Source organism: Pogona vitticeps, chromosome 1, assembly GCF_051106095.1.
Source record: "Pogona vitticeps strain Pit_001003342236 chromosome 1, PviZW2.1, whole genome shotgun sequence".
NCBI classification, from domain to species: Eukaryota; Metazoa; Chordata; class Lepidosauria; order Squamata; family Agamidae; genus Pogona; species Pogona vitticeps.
Genome location: NC_135783.1, coordinates 38,783,996 through 38,806,446, shown reverse-complemented (window position 1 = coordinate 38,806,446; position 22,451 = coordinate 38,783,996). Strand labels below are relative to the sequence as shown.

The 22,451-nt window shown below is 39.8% G+C and overlaps 1 protein-coding gene and 1 long non-coding RNA gene across 2 annotated transcripts in view; one reads left to right on the top strand and one right to left on the bottom strand.

Moving 5' to 3' along the window:
- Positions 1-22,451, top strand: part of LOC144585810 (uncharacterized) — a 256,170-nt gene that overhangs the window by 17,026 nt on the left and 216,693 nt on the right. The gene's annotated exons all lie outside the window — the stretch shown is intronic.
- The window catches only part of LOC110087561 (calpain-14), a 59,144-nt gene that overhangs the window by 14,068 nt on the left and 22,625 nt on the right, over positions 1-22,451 (bottom strand). The window contains exons 10-16 of the mRNA XM_078383841.1: positions 21,823-21,986; positions 20,865-20,876; positions 12,191-12,432; positions 9,861-9,897; positions 8,216-8,272; positions 5,665-5,722; positions 1,039-1,103 (exon numbers count right to left, since the gene is read on the bottom strand). Coding sequence (XP_078239967.1) covers positions 1,039-1,103; positions 5,665-5,722; positions 8,216-8,272; positions 9,861-9,897; positions 12,191-12,432; positions 20,865-20,876; positions 21,823-21,986 — 635 coding nt within the window. The remainder of the gene's footprint in view (positions 1-1,038; positions 1,104-5,664; positions 5,723-8,215; positions 8,273-9,860; positions 9,898-12,190; positions 12,433-20,864; positions 20,877-21,822; positions 21,987-22,451) is intronic.

Sequence of the window (22,451 nt, the reverse complement as noted above, 5' to 3'; positions counted from 1 at the left end):
AATCAATGCGTGTTTTCTCAGTCATTTCAAAGGCAGCACTACCCGTCCCTTCAAAAACAGCCTATGGATCCTGTGTTCATGGCAGGGAAAAAAAATACATATACCCATTTTACATGGGTAAATTATTTATAAGAGTGACTTGGTTATAAAAAAATGTTCCAGGGGAGGGGTAGCCATGTTAGTCCATTGTGGGGTAAAACACAGGGCAAGATAAAGGCTAACAAATTTTATCCAGCATAAGCTTTCAATCTAAAGAACTGGGATACAGTCTACTAAAAACTTGTATCAAATAACATTCCCTAGTTTTTAAGGTGCTGCAAAGCTCATTGATAGTTACAAGAAGTCTTTGAAGTGAACTTCCTAAAGTTATTTTTTTATTATTTATTTATTTATTTATTTATTTATTTATTTATTTATTTATTTATTTATTTATTGTATTTATACCCCACCTGTCTAGTCATTTCGACCACCCTAGGCAGCTTACAACATAAGGATAACAAGTTCTAAAAAATTTATAACAATTAATTAATTAAATGATTCTATAAGATGGGAAAAATAAAAATAAATCAAATAAAGAGAAATAAAGGGAAAGAGGACAGGAATTAACTGGAAGGGAAAGCCTGCCTATACATCCATGTTTTTAGTTGATTCTTAAAAGTACCCAGCGAGGGTGCAGTTAGAACCAGGTTACTTGACGGGCAACATATGCATGTGCAGACAAACACAGACATGTGCACACACAAACAAACACACACAGAGGATCTTAGAGGGCATTCAGTCTTATCTCATCTCCACTTATTTCCTGTCTTGCAGTTAAAGGGAAACAACACTGGAATTGAGAAAATATTAAATAAAAGAGGAAATTATTACCAAGAAAATGCTAAAGAAAGAGACAAAAATGTCATTTAGACATTGTTGAGGGTAGAGCCAAAAGATATTATTGAGAGATTAGTAAAGAAAGAGGCCCCCAAAAATCTGATGGTTTTAGTCTGGGGTGTATGTCTCAAACAAACATGGTGAAACTGAAAGACAGGATACATCAAGAAGGGCCAGGATACTCCGGCAGGCATCCAGGCTAAATCTCAGCCCATAGTTCTGAAGATCTGCAAAATAAAAGAGGAAACATAAAGCAAGTAAGAGACTACAGCAGGGATCAAAGTGGTGCAGCTTCCTTACTCTCAAGCCAAGGGCCAAATCCAGTCTGCCTTTCTATATGAATTTCCTCTTTGATAGTTATTTGTGGCCTTGGCAGTTGCTTATCATCTTGTCTAGTTTGCCTTTAAATTGTGATGAAAGTAGGATTAAAGCTAATAGTAACTTCCTGAATGGATTGTTAAACTATCTCTATTTATCTAACAACAACCCGTTTATTTAAAAATAATATCCTGCTTCCCCACAAAATAAATATCCAGCACAGCTTGCATAAATCCCCTTAAACAAAATTCAAATTCTTTAACACATCATGCCAATTCAAAGCAAGACTCAGATCCATCATCACATTCAATAAATTAAGGCCAGAAGTGATTAAAAGACACGTGTACTGAGTACAGACAGGTGAAAAATTACTCTTTTGGACTACAGCGGCCAGCATTCCACAAACATTATGGGATTTTGGGAACTGTCATCCAAAATGGAATTTGCCCAGTTCTCTGGGTGAGAAAACGGTTTTCACTGGCTAACCTATACAGGGAAAGTACAATAGTCAGCTAAAATTTGGCATAAAATAAGCCTATGCTTTTCCTGTACTGGTTTTCACAAGTATACAAAAAGTACATTATTTATGATGGATATTAACAAGACAACACACAGCAGATACAGGCTATGGATAGACTCAGGATGTGCAGAAGCCCCCAATCCATTATGTCCCCCCAAAATGGCCAGTCTGCCCTCTAGGAAACATTCTGACTTGCTTTGTCCCTGGGTTCATGACATTATCTATATTTTTGGATCTCTACTGCAGAAAAAAATGCTTACATGAACACATGTGTACAGACGTACATCTCTAGTAGTGCAATAATACTTCAGTAAAGTTTGGTAGACTAAGCTGAGTGAGAAGACAAAGAAAGAATATTCTAAAACACAAAATAGATAGTGGTACATATTTTCCCTTTGCCTTAGATCTCAGTGAAATGGCTGGAGAGATGTTTCAAGGAGATACAGTGACTGCAGAGCGACCTCTGTATGAGCTTTCCCTAGAGCCTCAATGTTCGGAGAATCCAGAAACTATACTAGGCTTTATTGGCCAGTTCAGCTGTTCATCACCTTCTCTTTAGGCACCAGCAGTAAAACATCCTATACAGTGGGGCCTCGACTTACGAACGTTCCTAATTACGGAAATTTTGTGGTACGAAATGCTCCTGGAGCTGGAGCTTCAACCTACAAAAGGCAGGGGGAAAGGGCAGAACTTTTTTTGGCTGCGAGGATAGGAGGCAGAGGGCAACGGGGACGGGAGGCAGAGGGCAGCAGGTGCAGCTTTGGAAGCCGGGGATTTTTTTTCTTTGGCCAGAAAGGATTAAATGGTCTTTAATGCATTCCTAGGGGAAATGGTGCTTCAACTTACGAAATTTTCGAGTTACGGCCACCGGTCCAATACAGATTAATTTCATAAGTCAAGGCACCACTGTATTACTTTCAGTTTCCCCTTTCCTCAGGGAAAACCACTGACCTTCAACCTTACAAATACCAAATGGAATGCAAAGGCTCTGTTGTAGCATTGCTCCACCCATGGACGAACAACTGCATCTTGCTCTGCCCTATAGTTGCCCCCAAATGACACCAATACCTCATATTCTAGCCATTTTTGCATATCTGTCAAAAGACACTAAGTGTGTCTAACAATGAAATGAAAAGACATGATTGTGAGGGCACGGCTTAAGTTGCTACTACATCCAAAATCCTATTGCCATTGACATCAAATAAATATCCATGGGAGGACATTTCCAGGGAATTACTCTGAGGAAAACTGCTTGCACAACTCTGAGTTACACTGGTATAGCTACATAACAGGATCTTGGCCAACCATTTTTAATGCAATACTGTACAAGTTCCAGGTAAGCATGCGAAGCAGAGTGTCTGGATGACTTTGGGGGAAGTCACTTTCCCCCTCTTTGTGCTTCATTTGTCTCCTGTGTAGCTCTAATAGCTGCAGTACAACAAGGACATGAATAAATCTGTGTTTCCCCCCCACACACATACAGACACCTTTTCTCTACGTCTCACAGACACACAAAAGATAGGTGAGTAAAAGCACTGAGCCAAACATTCCTAGCAAAACACAAATGATAAGAAGTGAAACAGAAAGAGAGTCTAATCTTGTTGCAAATCGTGATTATAGATTGCCCGCAGACTTCTATGGAGCAAGCACAGGCTCATAACTCACTGATTCCTTCTCTACAGAAACTGACAATGTTTTAATCTCATTATAGCCCTGTTTATTAAATATGAATCATGCACTGTAAAGTTTGGAAATGAAAGCCTTAAAATTGATTGCCTATGAAGAATAAAAGATGAGCTGCACAGCCTGGTTAGTTTCCTTATAGATTTCCCAAGGCCTGATGGGTTACTTTGGAAAGATGCTCAGGCATAGACAAAATCTACCTTCACTCTTGAGGAGTCAAAAAGGATGGGCAGCTGGTAAAGAGGTAAAGGTTTTGCTTTGCGTTTTGCTTGTGTTGGACCTGTCCTAGAAAGCTTTTATTTCGTCAACAGTTCCAGATTATACCCATTTATAAATCAGGATCCACCTACTCTGTTTATTGCTTTTTCTCACTGATGGGTTCTGTTTGTTCTCAAGCTATGTATTCTTTTAAAAAAAGAATGCCAGGTCATTTCAGAACACAAAATTCAAAATGCTGATTATTATTTTAAGATGTGTGACCTGCAGTTTATTGAAGATAACCTAAGAAATTGAACTATGGATACCACAGGCATTCACAATAACCCGTAAACAACATAAATATTAAAATCTCCACCTGAAAATCAAAAGGCTACCTAAATAAAAGATGGATTTTGAAAATTGTTATCTTAAATGGAGAAGAAGCTTAGGGATATAAGAATCTATTATTTTTGGCAAATTAGGGACATGAAAATATGATACTTTCATTGAGTTTCTTAGGAACTCACTGGTCCATCAAGTTTACATATTGAATAGTGTCTTCCTTATCCTCACCCCTTCATGCATATTTTCTTATGCTTTATCCCCATACTGACTAATTTTGGCCTGTATTTTCCCCACTGTGAATGCTGAAAACATTTGCATACTTAATTTTAAGGTATATCCATGTTTAATAATGAGAATTTTTCAGATGTATGCATAGTTTTATATGTATTTTTCCTCACCAAAATGCTTCATAAGCCCCAGAAACATAGATTTCCACGGCATAATGTATTTCATTACATTGCTAGCCTCAGGCGGTGCAAAATGGACATTTTTGTTGGGAAATGAAAATGCAACACTTTTTCCACTCCAAGGCAAACGTCTCTGGAGAGAGAAACAGCAGTTGGTGGTGAGTGCCAGATGGGTGGGATGGGAACATTATGAAGCAGTAGGAATAAACTGGAGTAACTAAGGATGCACATTTCTGGAGTTATTTTTTTGCAGCTGCTTATGCAATCCCTTTAATCATAACAGACTGCAGATGTGAGCTCTATAGTTTCATAGTTGTGCAGCTACAGAACTGCATCATTTCCAAAGACACGTAACTTCCACCAAGTTCTCAGCTCATAATTGGAAGTAGGTAAAAGCGAAAAAAGGTAAGAAGGGGCACTTATTAATAAAAATTAATGTCAAAACCAGCAGAATGTCATGGATCTAGTAAACATTACTTTTCTATTGATCGTCGAATGTCCAAAATCTGGTGGAACAGAACACAATGACCCAGAACAACAACTTGCAAGCAGGATAAACCAACCAAATCACATATGGCTAGATGAGATGGGTGCAGGAAGCCACAAACCACTCTGTCCAGTACCCCTTCTGGGCAGAAAACCAATATTATGACAAACAGTCCAGAAACAGCAACTTCCAAGCAGGACAGCAGCCCCAAATTCACCTGTCCCATCTGACTAGAGGGGACTGATTCAACTATCCATAAAACATCTGCAGGAAAATCCTTCCAGCATCTGTTCCAGGCAGAAAAACCATATTGTAGAATACAGCCATTTTGGGCTGTCCTACTTGGAGATCACTGTTCAGGGATGTTCTGTGCAATATCAATTTCCTGCCCAGTATTGGAATGTTGTTCCTAGAGATTGCTTTTGGCTGGTTGCATCAGCCCGCCCGCCCGCCTCCACCCTGGTTGAATGGGATGGATGAATTTCATTGAGCTATCCTAATCAGAAGTCATTGTTCTGGGCTGTTTTGTGCAATTTTGTCTGGAACGGGTACTAGAAAGTGCTTCCCCATTCGTAAGCATATATATTCAGAAGCCAGAATACCACTATCAGTCTGGAACTCAAAAGATCCTGAATCTAATTCTCACTGAGCAGTGAAGTTCACTGGGAAACCTTGGGCCACTTACTCCGGTAGATCTACCTCACACAGCGGTTATAAGGATAAAGTGGGGATGAAAAGCAACATGTACATCCTTAAGCTCTATGGAGGAAAGGCAGGATTTAAATCTAATGAATAAAAATCTAAATAAATATCACATAAATCATACTTACTTGTCCAGGTCACATTATTCAGAATTCTCTGCAGCTGGACAGCATTTATTTCAGGATACTAAAGCAAGAGAGACAAATGCATATAAAAACTAATCTCTAAGTGCCTCAGATGCCAGGAATTCACGTGATGGAAACCTCAGTTTTGAAATAATTTCTAATTTAAGAAAGAAAGAAAGGAATACAGATTTTTCATCAAGCACTTGCTGTGCCAGTTATCATGTTGAGATGCTAGCCTATAAGGTAATCATAAAACTAACACCTGTGTGTCAACCATGTTATTTCTCAGTTTTGTCCATCCCTTTCCACTTAGTAGGCAATGGTGTGTTCTGAATAGGCTTCTATTTCTAAACACATGAAGCTGCCTCATAGTAAGTGAAAGGGGAATCCCATGATCCAATTGTTGTAACCCAGTGGGTGGAGAATCTTAAGGACAGGGCGGGAGCTGTTTTGGTTTTTGTTTAGAAAAAAACAAAGCTATGATACAGACACTGCTGATGAGCCCCACATCTGAGAAAATGTTGGAATTTTTTCCCTTCCTTTGGAGAAATTGTTCTCCTGGTTTCTTTTCTGACAAAAAAAGAGAGATGGAGAATAGGGATAGGACTTTTGGATTAAACCAACAAAGAAAAAAAGCATGAAAGAAGTTCTTACTTTCCTTTTCTGATTCTTTCATTGTGTTCCAAGAGAGAGCTTCTGAAATCTGAACGATTTGGTATTTTGTTTGCTCTTTGACTGTCAAATGGCCCAAGAACGGTTTCATCAAATGGCATCAAGGGAGGCTGCTGTCAGCAGCCAATCAGAATGTCCAAACATTTTTGAATTGTAGAAGAACTTGAATTGGTTAGCACTCAGTGAAGAATGTTTGTTTGGCTTCAGTCCTTCTTATGCGTGGGATCAATGTGCTGCTGATCATTTCGATTATTTTCTCTGTCTGTGCCTGTGGTTCCTTTTTGCTTTCTTTCCCAGATTGTTTTTAGGATTTCTAATGCCCCCCATTTCTTAGGTTTATATTTGCTGCTGCAGCAGCAACTGGTGGCAGTGTAAAAGGGAATGGGGTGTGGGCCTTAGGTTAGTGAAATAATCTGGGGACACGCAAGTGGCATGTCTCACACACACACACAAACACAAAAAAACCTGGATTTTTAAAGCATTTTTTAACTTCCCCATCTCTCCTTTCCTTTCCTGGATTATTTTTGGAGCCTGTTGCTGCGTCTTTTCATATTCTAGTCATTGTCTTAGGGGATGGGTTTTGACTAGAGATGGGGGTATTTGTATTTGTATATAAATACAAATATCCCTGTGCAGCTGGATTTAATGAGGGACTGGCCTCTGGGGCCAGATCATCCACTCACACATCTGGTGGCAGCCTCGCTCATCCTTCCAATCACTCCTGAAGTGCAGCTCTCTTCCCTCCCCCTGCCTAGAATGGCTACCCAAGAGGGGGATATTCATGTTTGTATACAAATACCCCCATCTCTAGTTTTGACTGTACTTCCCCCCTTTATTTGCTTGCCTTTTTAGGTTTTTTTGTTTTTGGGAGAAAAGACAGTATGTGTTTTTATGTACCTATTTTTTTTCCTGCAGTATGTGTGAGTGTAGGGCAAGTATTTTCTTTGTTAGACTGATTTTTAAAAAATTTTATATTTCGTTAATTTGAAGTGAATGGCCCATCTTGCCTTTGCTTTTTTGATATACTATAGTTTTTATGGGCTTTTGAATTGATCATATGGTGTCCGCCTGCCCCTGTTTTCTTGTGTTTGTTTGCTTGTTCGTTTGCTTGTTTTGTTTTTACTAGTTCTTCAGGATTTTGGATGAGTGCCAGACAGGCCACGAATGGGGAACTCCCACCTCCCAGTTGAAAGAACATGAAACAATTCATTTCTTATGGAGATGACTGGTACTCAAAAGTACTCAAAAGACACAAAAACAAATGAGGCACCCTCCAAAAGAAAATCTAAAGTTTCCAAAAAGTGAGGTGAACTGTACATTTTGCAACATCTTGGTAACTGAGCATTTTATTAGTTATTGTGTGTCTGTTATTCACAGCCCAACTGTAAGCACAGGCAAGGAATGTCTATACAAAAGTCTGTATTTTGTGGAGAAAGCTAGGCTGAAATTTTGAACACCACCCCTTAAGAACCTGTCTGGTTCTTAGTGCCCCTATTTAAGAAGGCAATAGGCAGAATGGAATCGATTTAGCAGATAGCAATGAAGTTGCTTGGGGCATGAAAAACAAGCCTTGTGAGCAAAAGTTGAAAGAACTGGGAAAATTTAGTGTAAAGAAAGAAGACTGAGGTGGGTGCCTTTCCATGCCAATTCTGATGCTAGTGGTGAGAAGTAAAATGCTTTTGATCACTGTATGCTGAGCTGTACTGCATGACCAGTTCAACTGGCAAGATTCTTTTTTTTTTTTTTGTCATGAATACCATGTTTTCCAAAACTCAAGGCTCTCTTTTTACTAACAAATCTTTCTTTATACAAGCTAGTTTAAACACTTTCCTTTGACTATTTTCTTTGTTTTAAAAAAATCTCCATAAATGCATGCACTCACTTGAACAAAGTACTTTGCAAAGAAGTCTTCCCAATCTTCATGTTTATCAACTATTTCCTGCAGTCAAGAAAAAGAAAATTAACATCAGGGAAGAAGTAGAACTATCTAACTCTTCAAAATGGAATCAATACAGCTCAAACTATATACAGTATGAGGTTTTCCATTGTCTCAATGTACCTGCACCTAATCAGACCCAAGGGTTTGAGCACTTAATTTTTACCACTCTAGGTTTGAATTTGTATGTATTCAACTATATTAGTGCTAACTTAGGGTTGCCATCTCTCCCCCCCTCCTCTGTGATGTACCTCTTCTTTAACACATATATAGCAAGAAGGTAAAATAGCTATAACATGGCTGCACTTTGGACAGGGCAATTTTGTTTTGGTTTGTTTTTCAATAACTTACCAAAATCCTCAGACCAGTTCCACAGCACAGAAAGAACCTGTCCTGCTTTTAACTCCTAGTTGATGCTACAGCATGCAAACAATGACACAGAATCAAGGAAGAAAATAGTATGTGGTTTGGATAGGCAGCCAAGCGAGATACACCAGTGGCATTGCTAAAACAAGGAGTTGTCAAGTCAAGACCAACACTTCATGACCAATAAATAGTCAACAGAGACAACAAAAGAAGGAGGGAGAGAAACACAGAGCCTAATGATAAACAGTGCAGGTCATTCATAGCTCAGCAGAGCAACAAAGAATCTACCAGCAAAGTCTGGCAGTACAGTTCAACTGTCATGAAGAGTTTGTTCCCGGCACTGGGCCTCTGAGAGCAAGCTGTTTACATGTCGCTATTGAGGCTGCTGTTGCTGGGAGAACCACCCAACTCTAGGTCATACTGTGAGTAGAGGCTGATTCTCAAGGAGACCACTCGCTCCTGAAGGAACCCTTATTCAGGAGGACATCTCTACCAACAGCTAGGCACTCTTTTTCAGTGTCCATAGCTAGGGCTTTTTCTTTTCTTGCTGTTTCTTTTGCAGTTTGGGATGGGATCCAGCTTCTTTGCCTGAGTCTGGGGCCATGCTTCCTCCATTTTGTGGTGCAGACTTTTACACCCCTGGAGGATTCATCTGACAAGGGCGTGACAGAACCATCCCAAACGAAGAAAATTAAATTGCAGGTGATAGCGGAACTGAATAATTTCCCCAATATTACTCTCACTAAGAACTGGCAAAAATGGCTGTCCTTTCCAAATTGCCTTAAAAATGGGCATCTGCATAGAGATTGTTGCACTCATATTGTATAATTTTGTTCCTTTCTCCTGATGTGCTGACCAGGGTCCATTCAACAGAAGCATTTGTTACACATAAATAATGAAATGTTCAAAAACCACCATCTTCTGATGTGATTGCTACATTATACTATGAGTTATCCTTCCTTCTCCCTTTGCTACCCCCATAAATGCACATAGCATGGATACCTATATTTTTTCCAAATATAGAGGGTGCCATTCAGATCCATAAATGGACCGTCAAGTTAGTTGGTATTCAAATTCTGTTCATAAGCTTAGCCTGTCACACTCAACTGATTGGTGAAGCTGTGGTAAGAGCTGCCTTTTTGAGAGCACATAAGGAGGAAGACTGGCAGAGAGATATTAGGAATATGAAATAAAGTCAAATGACATTTCTTTCATTTGAACTCACCCTTGAAAGGACACTGTTTGAATCTCCACCTAATTCACTTTTGTTAAAAAAAAAGAAGAAGAAGAAGCATAATTAGAGAGTAGAACCATCTCATTGCATAAAATCAGCCACCAATGTGAGGGGAATACCAGAATGCTCCCCATTTCAAGTATAACGGTTTGTCTGGATCTTGATTTTCTAACCCAGTGGTTCTTAACCTTTTTGAAAGAAATGCCCCCTGGAGCCTTTGAGGAAGTTATCATCGCCCCCCCTCCCCGCGGTGATGATTTATTTATTTATTTATTTATTTATTTATTTATTTATTTATTTATTTATTTATTTATTTATTTATTTATTTATTTATTTTTTAAAGACACTTAAATCCAATGACCCCTGAAAACAAAATTCAATTCCAAGAAAATGAAATGCCCCCCAAAAGTAACATTTAATGATTTAGTTGCAAGTGAATTTTAAGACGCAAAAAGAAATATAAAAAGGCATAAAAACTAACCGCAATGCAGGAACTAAAAATTTCAAGACGAAAACTCTGAAACTAAATTAAGACTGGAGGAAAATATATATTCATGCACATTGTAAAAAGGCTGCAGCCATCTTCACAGGTTTGGCTTGCTCCAGCGCCCCCCTACTGCCCCCTTCTGCTCCAGTGCCCCCACGCCGCCCCTTTTCGTTCTACCGCCCCCCTGAAAAATGAAATCGCCCCCTGGGGGGCATTATCGCCCACGTTAAGAACCACTGTTCTAACCAACACTGTTGGCAACTACAGTCTAGCACAGATTTCTGCTACCCCATATATTCTTGTATATAATTTTGCCTAATATAAAGCAGTATTCCCTTATACAATTCTTGTTCACATTTTTTCCACAACCTCGGTAATGTTTGCATTTTGTGTGTCTGTACATATTTGTCCAACAGGCACATATTTTGTACAGAATTTTTATTTGGACAACTATCAAAAAAAACCTGAGAAATTTTCTTATGGAAGGATAACTACATGCTAATTTACATAATGATTTGAGAACTACAAACATGATGTGTTCCTCTTCTAATGTGAACTGGACAAATTCTTTCACAATTCTAGCTATTGCTAAAACATTTGCAAAACTATCCCCATGTATGAAGCTGACAGCTCTGTAGCACACTGTGGTCTAGAATGCGGGATGGTCTATTGATAGATACCCTGCAAGTGGATTCTCTTGCCTACTAGCAGTACAATTGGTATCACCAAATTCCTGTCAATGGCTGAAAGCAAAACCATGGCAGAGAATCTCAGGACAAGTTGGACACTTGTCTTTCCATAACCTGCCCTTGCAACCTACACAACACTCCAAATGTTCCTATGTCAGCATGTTCAATCCCAGACTACTCTCTCAAATGCAACATCAAACATTCTAACTCTAATCTATGGGAAGCCTGCTTTCCTTTGGAAAATGCAATTTAAGCTGATACCAAAATGAAAGGAAATTCATTGGCTTCACATTTTCTGTTCAAAACACCCATTTTGTATTGCCAGCTAACAGCAAAAGCTCTTTGACAGTCAAATGGCCTATCTTGGAGAGGATTGTCATTCTTTCATTAGAGGTTTAAAAATTAAAAGATGGGGTGTTCATCTGTCAGGTACACTTTCTTTGTGAATTCTCTTCTTCATAAGGAGGTTGGACTGCATGACCCTTGGGGTCTATTCTAGGTCTACAATTCTATGCTTCTAGGTTCCTCAGAGACTGACAATGGATGAAACACATCTCCCTTTGCAAACCAGTGCATTTCTAAGCCACATTTCAGCAATTTTATTATTATTATTCAAAAACACTAAGCACAGTCAATCAAAATTATAAAAATATCAACTGGTATTATATAGCAGATACAAGTTTTAACCAAAAATCTAAATATCTATTAAATATCGGTGCAGTATGTATGCTCTTCCTAATATTGCTATTTTTGTAGCTCTGATGGTGTTATTTCTGAGATCTGCAACTGCTTATAGTTATTATTATTGTTGTTGTTGTTGTTGTTGTTTATACTGATTATACTGCTTATTTTTTGTTGTTGTTGCTCACAAGCCCATATGTACATTAGACAAATGCTCATTATTAATAACATATATTCCAGAGAAATGTGCACAAAATGCAAAAAAATGGATAATGTCTGCATGCACAAAGCACGCACTAGAGCCAGCAGGAGAAATCTGTACAAAATTTTGTTTTGAATATTTTAAAAATGGAGTGGAAATGAGACTGATCCAAGCAAACAACAGAAAAGTTACCAGCTGAATTATCACAGAGCATGGGAACGGAGTTACAACAATTAGTGCAAAGCCCAACAGCAATACATACTGAAGGCTGTGATTCCTGGAGAAGACCCGCAAGATGAATTCTGATTCCTGTTGAGGTTCTGAGGTGGAAGGCACAATGACGTAAGACCCCGGGAGGAGTCGGAAATCCTGAGTGACTTCTCGGTCATTCACAAAAAGTGGAGAGTTTAAAGGTGCATTCCCAGCGAAGAAAGCAGGAGGTAGTTTATTATTGCTGTCATAGTACTGAAAAAGAGGGAAGTCAGAACTGAAAACAACCAAAACCTAGATTCATGAGCTTCCACTGATTTAGGATTTAAAAACAAACAAACTGTAAATAGCCTTGTGGAAAAGAAAAGCACAGTGATGTCTGGGCTCATCATAATGTTTGCACAGCCTGTAATAATGTTTGTACATGCTACCCAGTACGAAAGGCAAAGAGACCGGGCAAAAAGCATTTCCAAGGGTCAAAGTAGGCATGGAGCTAAATGTGTCACTAGAAATCATGCCTGTGCTTTGAAACAAAATTAACAGGTGCGTGTATATGTATGTGTGTGTAAATTGATTGTTTTGCCAGATACTGCAATGCAGAAGGAGGTTTAAACCTCTCTCTCCCACCTCTTTCTTTGCGCCTTCTGCTGTGCTGTTCCTTACGCCTTGAACAACCTTACTCTTTCTATTAGTCAAACTAATTGTTAGCCATCAGCAATCTTTTATAAAATATCTATCAGGCACTGAACAAAAATAAAATGAGCTTGTCTGTATATGCAGTCTCACAAACTACAAAATGAACAATTCATTTCTCCTCCATACATTTCTTTTACCAATGCTCTTCTCGGAACCATTTTAGCCCATCATTTCCTACTTTTCTTTTTCTTGCTAGATTCCCCTTTTCCCTAATCTACAACTTGGAAAAGATACTTTTGAAAATTGACAACCCCCAGAATCCTCCACGTTTTCAGTTATTCCAAGTCCTCTTCAGTCTTCCCTTAACCTCAACCTTGTAGCCTTCCTTGCCTTGTCTATTTGATAGAGATGTTAAGCCCTGTGGGTATGAAGCACACATTTTGCCTGTACATAGAGAGACTAAGAACTACTAGAACAAAACAAATAAATAAATATCAAATGGAAATAGGCATAAGTGAAGATTTTGTCTGATTTGTCTTTCTGTTCAAACATTTTCAAGCTCCTTCATAGACGCAAGAGAGAGAATCGGAGATTAAAAAGATCTGGATGAGGGTGGAAACAAGATGATATATATATGCTCATGTAGAAAGAGCTTTGACTGCTTCATTTTTAAAACACTATCCGTGAATCAAAATCTTGTGGTCATGAATTAGAGTTGACACCTATATTTTAGAGGCAGACAGATACAACATGTTCATCTGCAATAATGGGAAAATCTGTACTGCTTGAAATTGGCCAGTTCAAATGGCTAAGAATTTTGTTCAATTCCTTCTTGATGAGAATTAGACATAATGCATCAGTTTCTTCATAGGTTTAAGATAGGTTTTAAGAGTAAAATGAACCAAATATAGGTAGGAAGTAAGAATCATTCACCCCTATGTGGAAGGAGCTGAAAAGTCTTATTCAGTTCTTTTTAAAAAATCTCTGGTTTATAAGTGTGGGATGTTTTGCTTCTGTACCCATAATTCAAAAAGTCAGGAAATGGCCTGATATTGCTGCAAAACATCCACGCTTACGTTGCTAGCAGGAAAAAAGATGCCAAAGGGCAGCCTGAATGTTGACAAAACCAATGGCAGCAGTCAATGTGATCTACAGGATATCTTCTTCTGCTTACTACCATTTATACTTATTGAAAAACAGCCCTGACAGCTTTGTGTTTGGGTGAGAAATGGTTAATGGATGAAAAAAGAAGTCAGCTTCTCAGATTTTCTTGTGCATGGTATCCTGTTAGCCAGAGCATCTGCAAAATTCTCCAGAAGGCATTAGATTCCAGGGGGAAGCTCATGCACCTCACTCCAAAATTTCAACTAGGTGCCCCATCCCCAATCATAAGCCTTCCTTCTAACATGTTTATAGTTCTTCCACCTCCATTAATAATCTTAGACCTGCAAAGCTGGAAGGGACCCAATGGATCATCAAGTCCAGCCCCTATCAAAAAGGTGCAATGGGGAATTGAACTCCTACCCTCTGGCTCCACAGCCAGAGAGCTATCCAGCACCTATCCTAGGTTAATATAGCCAGTTTCTGAATTGGTTCACATGTGGTAATGCCATGCTAGTTTCCTTTTCTATTAACTGACATTGGTCAAAATCCTATTAAAGTCATGTCTGCTGATGTAACACAGCTGGTGTAAATCTTGTTAGTGAATTGCTGCAAGAAGTTAGCACAGCCATTTGCTGCTGCACATCAACTTGCAGCAATTTGCCAAAGAGACTAAGGCCAGTATAAAAACTCAGTAGGGTTTTGGCCACAGCTTCTTAGTGATTTAAATAGTGATAGCAAAGAGATAATGGAGGCTGCTTGGAAAACATGGGTGTTTGATCCATCTCAAATGGATGGGGGAGCCTGTCGCTCTGCAAATGTTGTTAGACCAGAAGCAGTGTCAGATTTCAACATAAGCTAAAGAAACTATACAGTTTAGGGGCTCAATTTATAAGGAGCTTCCAAATATGTATGTGCAGACACACATGCACATAGACATGTGCATGAGTGAAGATGCACAGGTGTTAGAATAATACTCATTTCCAACCAGATATTACTTATGGCCTTGATTTTAGCAATGGTTCACAACTTGGGGTCCCCAAGATGTTCTTGGACTAAAACTAGCAGAAGCTTTCATCACTAACTGTGCTAGCTGGGATTTCTTAAGAGTTCCAGTCCAATAACATCTGGGGCCCAAGGTTGGGAAGCCCTGGCCAACAGAATATATAAATGCAAGTATAATTTTTTTTAAAAAATTAAGCATTTGCCTTTAAGCATTGCCTTTCTATTCACCAGGGCTCCTGGTAATATAATCTGCATCCTGATCCTAATCTGATTCATTTTGAGAAAAAGGTCCCATTGATTTCAGTGAGACTAATGTCTGCACCCCTATGCTTAGAATTACAGCCACTGTCAGCCTTTGACAATACTATTATCCCATTATGATGATGTGATGATGAAGGCAAAATTGTTTTTATTAAGAATTTCCCGTTACTAATGACTGGATAACAGAATATCTAGTGTGCAGACTGCCAATAATTGCATTGGCTAAGAACACTGGAGCCTGTCTGAAATGGTCATTCTTCAAAACAGCCCTGACATTTTGCGTTCCTGTAGACTTTCTTGCCCACAAGAGTCAGTTGCAGAAATGCTTCTGCTCTCTTGGTTGTATTTCTCTTCTACTAATGCAGCAATCTATCATCTTCTAAAAGGGTGGGGCTGCCCCTTATAATGCGCCATATATTCAATGCAACACTTTTATGCCTTCATCAATGAAGTGAATCATTGCATTTCCAATCTTAAAACTGGTCTTGGTTTCGTACTTCACTATATTAATCTTGGTGCTCAATACAAGTCTGAAATTTACTTCCTAGCAGCCTCCAGCTCTGAGTTTCTGGAAGCTTGAATGTAAAAATGATATCTCTCAACTGGTCCGATAGATCTAAGCAAGAGTTAGGCAGACTTTGTTTTGGTACTGCTCACAGACAGCTTGTGACCAAAATTGGGGGGAGGCCTGGCATGGGGGCTACTGCCAATTGAATCCAATTAGTCTATTGATCCTGTAACATTAGTACCTTCCTTATTGGTAAAAGCAAGGCAGGCTTCATAGCATAAAAGTAAAGGTAAAGGTTCCCCTTGATAATTTCTCCAGTTGTGTTCGATTCTAGGAGGCGGTGCTCATCCCCGTTTCCAAGCCATAGAGCCAGCGTTTTGTCTAAAAACAATCTTCCGTGGTCACATGGCCAGTGCGACTTAGACACGGAATGATGTCACCTTCCCACCAAGGTGGTCCCTATTTATCTACTTGCATTTGCATGCTTTCGAACCGCTAGGTTTGCGGGAGCTGGGACAAGCGACAGGCGCTCACTCTGTCATGTGGATTCAATCTTACAGCTGCAGATCTACAGACCTTACAGCACAGAGGCTTCTGCAGTTTAACCCACAGCGCCACCACATCCCACTACACAGCATAATAGGTAAACCTAATAGTAAGTAGGTAACTTTAATTTAAGGAAACACAACACTATCTGGGTGTGGGGAATAATGTGTTCCCACATTAATTTTTGTTTAAGAAAGTTACTGGTGTTATCACTTTTTTATCTGTTCTACCACCACTCCGTTCGACCCTTGCCCATCTTGGCTAATTGGAAGATCTGCCAGGGGGGTTCGCACTTGGGTCCAGGAGGCCGTGAATGCCTCTTTGAGAGAGGGAGTGTTAATTTGACCACTCCTTAAAAAGCCTGGACCCAAGGCTGGTGGTTAACTACCAACCAGTGGCGAACCTCCCTTATTTGAGCAAAGTGTTGGAGCGGGTTGTGGCCCGGCAACTCCAGGCGCTGCTGGATGAAACGGATTTTCTGGATCCATTTCAATCGGGTTTCAGGCCGGGTTTTGGTACGGAGACTACCTTGGTCGCCCTGTATGATGACCTTTGCCAGGAGAGAGACAGGGAGAGTGTGACCCTGTTGATACTCCTGGACCTCTCAGCGGCTTTCAACACCATCGACCATGGTGTCCTTCTGGATAGGCTGGCTGGGCTGGGAGTTGGGGGCACTGTTTTACGGTGGTTCCGCTCCTTCCTGGCTGACCATGTCCAGAGGGTAGTGCTGGGGGACAGTTGCTCTGCCCCATGGCATTTATGTCATGGGGTTCCTCAGGGCTCAATACTGTCCCCCATGCTGTTTAACATTACATGAAACCACTGGGAGAGGTCATCAGGAGGTTTGGGCTGAGGAGTCAGCAATATGCTGATGACACTCAGCTCTACCTCTCATTTTCCACCAATCCAGGTGAGGCGGTTTCTGTGCTGAACTCATGTCTGGACCTGATAATGGACTGGATGAGGGTTAATAAATTGAAACTCAATCCAGACAAGATGGAAATGCTGTTAGTGGATGCTTTGCCAGACAGGTTGGAGGGCCATTTCCCTGCCATGAATGGGGTTACACTCCCCCTAAGGGACAGGGTCCACAGTCTGGGGGTGCTCCTGGACCCCAGTCTAACTCTGGAAGCCCAGGTGGACTTGGTGGCCAGGGGCGCCTTCCTTCAGCTGCGGAAATTGTACCAACTATGGCCCTACCTGGATGAGTGGAGCCTCATGGCAGTTACACACGCACTGGTAACATCTCGTATAGATTATTGCAATGCGCTCTACGTGGGGCTGTGAAGACAGTCCGGCAACTGCAACTGGTCCAGAATCGAGCTGCGTGGCTGGTGAGTGGTGGGGCCGCTAGAGAACACATCAAGCCGATTCTGTTTAAGTTACATTGGTTACCAGTTTCTGCCCAGGCCCAATTCAAAGTGCTTGTTTTGACATATAAAGCCCTAAATGGCTTGGGCCCTGGATACTTGAAGGACCGCCTCCTTCCATATGAGCCTACCCGGCAGTTAAGATCTAGCCAGGGGGCCCTTTTGAAAGAGCCATCCCTCAAGGAGGTAAGAGGGATGGCTTGTAGACAAAGGGCCTTTTCAGCAGCTGCCCCCAGACTATGGAATTCCCTCCCAACTGAAATTCATCTGGTGCGGACTTTGATGACATTTCCGTGCCAGGTCAAAACCTTCCTGTTCCAGAAGACTTTTAATTGAAATAACATCAACTGTGGGTCCTGATGGCAATTTTAATTGTATTTTAATCATTTTATCTTTTATTGTATTTTAATTGAATTTTAATTGTAAGCTGCCCAGAGACCTTTGGGTAGAGTGAGCGGCATATAAACAAACAAACAAACAAACAAACAAACAAACAAATAAATAAATGCAAACTAACTAGCTGTTAAATTTTCGGTATTATTAATTCTAAAATGTTACTTTTGGAGGATTTGGGGTCACTCCTGCATTTTAAGGGTATGTCTTAAAGAAATAGAAAGTTATATGCTATTAACAAATAATTCCCCCAGAGTCTCTTACTTTTCACAAAAGTAAAATAAATTCCAAAACTCACAGGTGGGCAATGCCTTTATTAAGATCAAGTATAATGCATAAAATGTGTATGGTTTGAAGCTCTCTAACTTTTATATGGAAATGTTCTACAGAGCTCAAACATTTCCAAGTTTTGTGCCTTTGCCATTGATCCAAATAAAGATGTTGCCCACCTGTGAATTAAAGTTGGTGTCATTCAACCAATGCTAACAAGTTAACTGTTTTAAAGTAACAAGTAACTAATTACTTTAAAATAAACATTGTTCCAAACTCTGCTAAGTTTAAAATGTGTGCCTATGTGTGTTATATGCAAGTATTGCATCACTTCTTGGACTGAAACAAAATTTCAGAAGATGGTGAAATCTGTCACCATTTATAATTGTAATTTAACTTCCAACTGTGATAGAACTTGAGATAGATTGGTTGGATTTTCTCTTGATATTTAGTTCTATGTCAAATACCACCAGAGTTAGATCAAAACATTTTATTGCTTAGGATGAGAATGAAATGACTGCCTGAGCAATACTCTACGTACTCCCAAAGCTGACCATTTCCATCACTGCTTTCTCCTCATTGCCCTTTGGATCCATACATAAAGGTATTATCAGAGCATGCCCATTGGGTAGCTTTATAGTCTGCTAGAAACATCCCTGCGCCATCTCCTACCCGTGACAATTCTCCATTTAAATTTGGAAGGGAGGAAAATGGCAAAATATTGGAGACTGAATAGTTAAGAAATATAATTTAAATGCTGCCTGTATCCACTGGACAAAAATGCTTGTATCGATTTAATGGTATCTGCAAATAATTCGCAAGAATAAGCCAAAAAGGTACCGTAAGTGAATGTCCCCTTGGAATTTATAATTTCTACAGCCTTTTAAAAAAGGGAGATATAATAAAAACATTTCTCACCCGGCCCTGTCTGCCGCTTCTGGGCACATCTCGGGAACACACCATTAATGCTTAATTAAGCCATAAAAATGCATTATCTTGAAATGTATTGAGTCGCATCGGCATTAACAATCATTTTTTTCTCTCTGAATGCCTCAAGAAGCTGATCTAAAATAGGCTACAAAGAATATTGAACATACACTTTCTTTAAAGTGAGTTTAGAACAACACATCCAAAGTCCAAATATACATATTTGAGCAATCTGCAGCCAGAACGCACTGAGATCCTGATAGCACTGAATGTATAATTGTAGCTTCCAGACAAAAGGGGTCCCAGTCTAAATGTGATTTCAGCACTTGAAAACAAAGTCATTTCAGTATTTTGTCACAGGTATTTTCCAGAATCTATGGTTCTGACACGATTATAATTTTGGAAGAGGTAGTCATGTTGGCCTGTGCAAGTGTATCAAGCAAAATCCAAAGAAATTAAACAAGATAAGACAAAAACATGTGGCAACTTAAAGACTAACCATTATATTTTAATGCAAGCTTTCGTGGACATGTCCACTTCGTCAGACACTAAGAGACAGAAGGAAATGAAATATATTTCACATATATCTCATATACATTTCCTTTGATATATATTTCATATACATTTCATTTCATTCTGTCTCTTAATATCTCATAAAGTGGACATGTCCACGAAAGCTTACACTGAAATATAATAGTTAGTCTTTAAGGTGCCATGTGTCTTTGTCTCTTTTTTTTTTTTTGTATTATTCTGTTTTGTTTTGTTTCTTTGGATTTTGCCTGATAAGCAGCTTACTATATTCGGACTGAGGTTGGTCAGGGCCTGTTTACATTTACATCTCTCTCACAATAAGCTCCATTCTAAATGGCATTGATTTAGAAATCACAAGGTAGTCACATGGTATTTGGGTTGGTTGGTGTGTGTGTCCTCTTGGGAAAACTTGTAATCCATTTTTAAGCTGTGTTTTATCTCGGCTGAGGGGGGCTACATGGGCTTTGTTCTGCACCACTCTGCCCCCGCCACCTTTCCCACCACCTCCACTGGTTACCCAAAGGCACAATTTTCAGTGCCAGAGGGGTGTGTATATATGCAGAAATAATAGAAATAAATCAAGTTTCATGTCTCTGCTAAATTAAATTACCCTCTGGCAGAACAGTATTTTAGCTTACTTTCCAACCAGAAAATATCCTTCCCTGGCAAAATAATCCATTCTTCTGTTTATGTCATGGAGACACCTTATTTTACACCATTTTTAAAAAAGTAGAATGTGGTACAACAGTAGCTCTTTTTGTCAGTAAGCTCAAGCCCTCAGATAAGTTCCTCATAATTAAGCAAAATCATTTTTTATTTCAGTGGATCTGCACTAAGCATGGCTAAGTCTAGATCCATCCCCAGAGTTTCCAATTGTCAGATTCACAATCCAATCAAACTAAATTCCCACTCAAATGGGAATTCCACTTAATGATGAACACAGAGATGTTTTGTTGTTATCAATCTTAGACCAGCAGAGCTGGAAGGGACCCTGCGCATCCTCGAGTCCAGGATCTGTCAAGGAGGCACACTGGGGCATTGAACTCCGAACCTCTGGCTCCACAGACATAGGTGTTATTTGCTTATGTTCTTTCTGACTCTGAGTAAAAAGAGTAGGCAGAGGATATGTTCAAAAATTAAGGTACAGATATATAAATAAAGAAGGAAATACTACATACCTCCTGGGTCAACTAGAAAAAAAAAAAAAGAGAAGAGTATTCATCAGCCAGTGAACTCCTACTCATTGAAACATGAGAAATTCACAGGTGATCAGATCAAACAAAGAAACCATCAGTTGTAAAAAAAACAACTCACTAAGGTTTCCCATTTTAAACCACACTGTAGACAGGCTCATTGTGCAGGTAGGGTCGCTTTGGGTCCCCGAGTATTTCCCCCCACCTTTTTCTTTCTCAGGAGACTAAGCTGAAGGTAGACGCAGCTCAGTCTCCTGCTATGTATGTTTGGGTGCAAGAGGATGCATAACACAAAAGGGCACTGCATTAGTCATATACATGTTACGTCACCCGAGTCCTTTCCTTATCTTCCGTTTTTGCAACAAGCTCTAAAAAAATAGAGAAGGTTCAGCTCTCCATATGACTAGCATTAAGATGGCACCCTATTCTTCAGAATCCACTAATCTGATATATTCTTCATTTTAAGTCCAAATCTAGTTAAATTATACAAGCCACTACCCTGTTGGTTGGTCCCTATTAACTCACTGGGATTTACATAAAGATTGAACCACCATTTGACAATTGATTCAATGCCTCTACTGTTTAGCTAAGTTTAGTAGGAAGACACTGATCAAAGAATCTTAGAAAGGGAGGACATGGGTCCTAAAAATATCCATCAACAGTTAGCATCTGGACAGCAGAGTGCACAGGGACACCATATGGCCACAGTCATGGTGAGAGGTACTATATTCCTATTTAATGTTTGGTAAATTAACACCTATACCTGGAAATTGGCATATGCTAATTATATGCAGGCCTTTGTCCTGCCCTATCCTCTGCTTCAGTGATGCAAAAGTGGCCACCCTAGGGCTTCCGAGAAATTTAGTAGCTTTCCTGGAGGCAAAGGACTTTATATAAAACAGCTGGCAGCTAATTATCCCTTGAGTGAACACATTCCACTTGCCTTGTAGATGGAGAGCCCGATGTGAAAGTGTGGCCTCCGATTCCGGTGTGTGCTGTTGTGTTTCTGGATGAGTGACACCAACACACTGCAGGAATATAGGGATCTTTTGCTGCCGTTGCCTTGAAGAACTTTCAGCAGGTACTGGGGGTTCATCCAAAATCTGTCTGAGGGACAATGTGATAGGTACATGAGCCCATGCTCCCAGAGCCCTCCTCAATACTTTGTTGGAAAGCTTACAGCCAGAAAAGACCTCTAGCAGCAATACAACAAGTAAACAGGACAGGGAAAACATCAAAGGCACATCCTGAATATCTGTCTGCTACTATATCAATCCAATTGCTCTGGTTTAAGATGAACAAAAAAGAACAGGGTGATGAAACACAAAGGCATAGGCTTTTCAACAGTGGCACCTTTTCTGTAGACGAAAGAGACCCAAATGCTGTAGCCTTTCCTCATAAGGGAGGTGCCCCAGCTCAGTAATAATTTTAGTTGCTCTCTTCTGCACCTTTTCCAGTTCCACAATGTCTCTTTTGAGGTGCAACAACCAGAACTATAAACAATATTCAAGATGTGGTCTTGCCAGTGTTTTGTACAATGGCATTATAAAGTTGGCTGTTTTATTTTCAGTC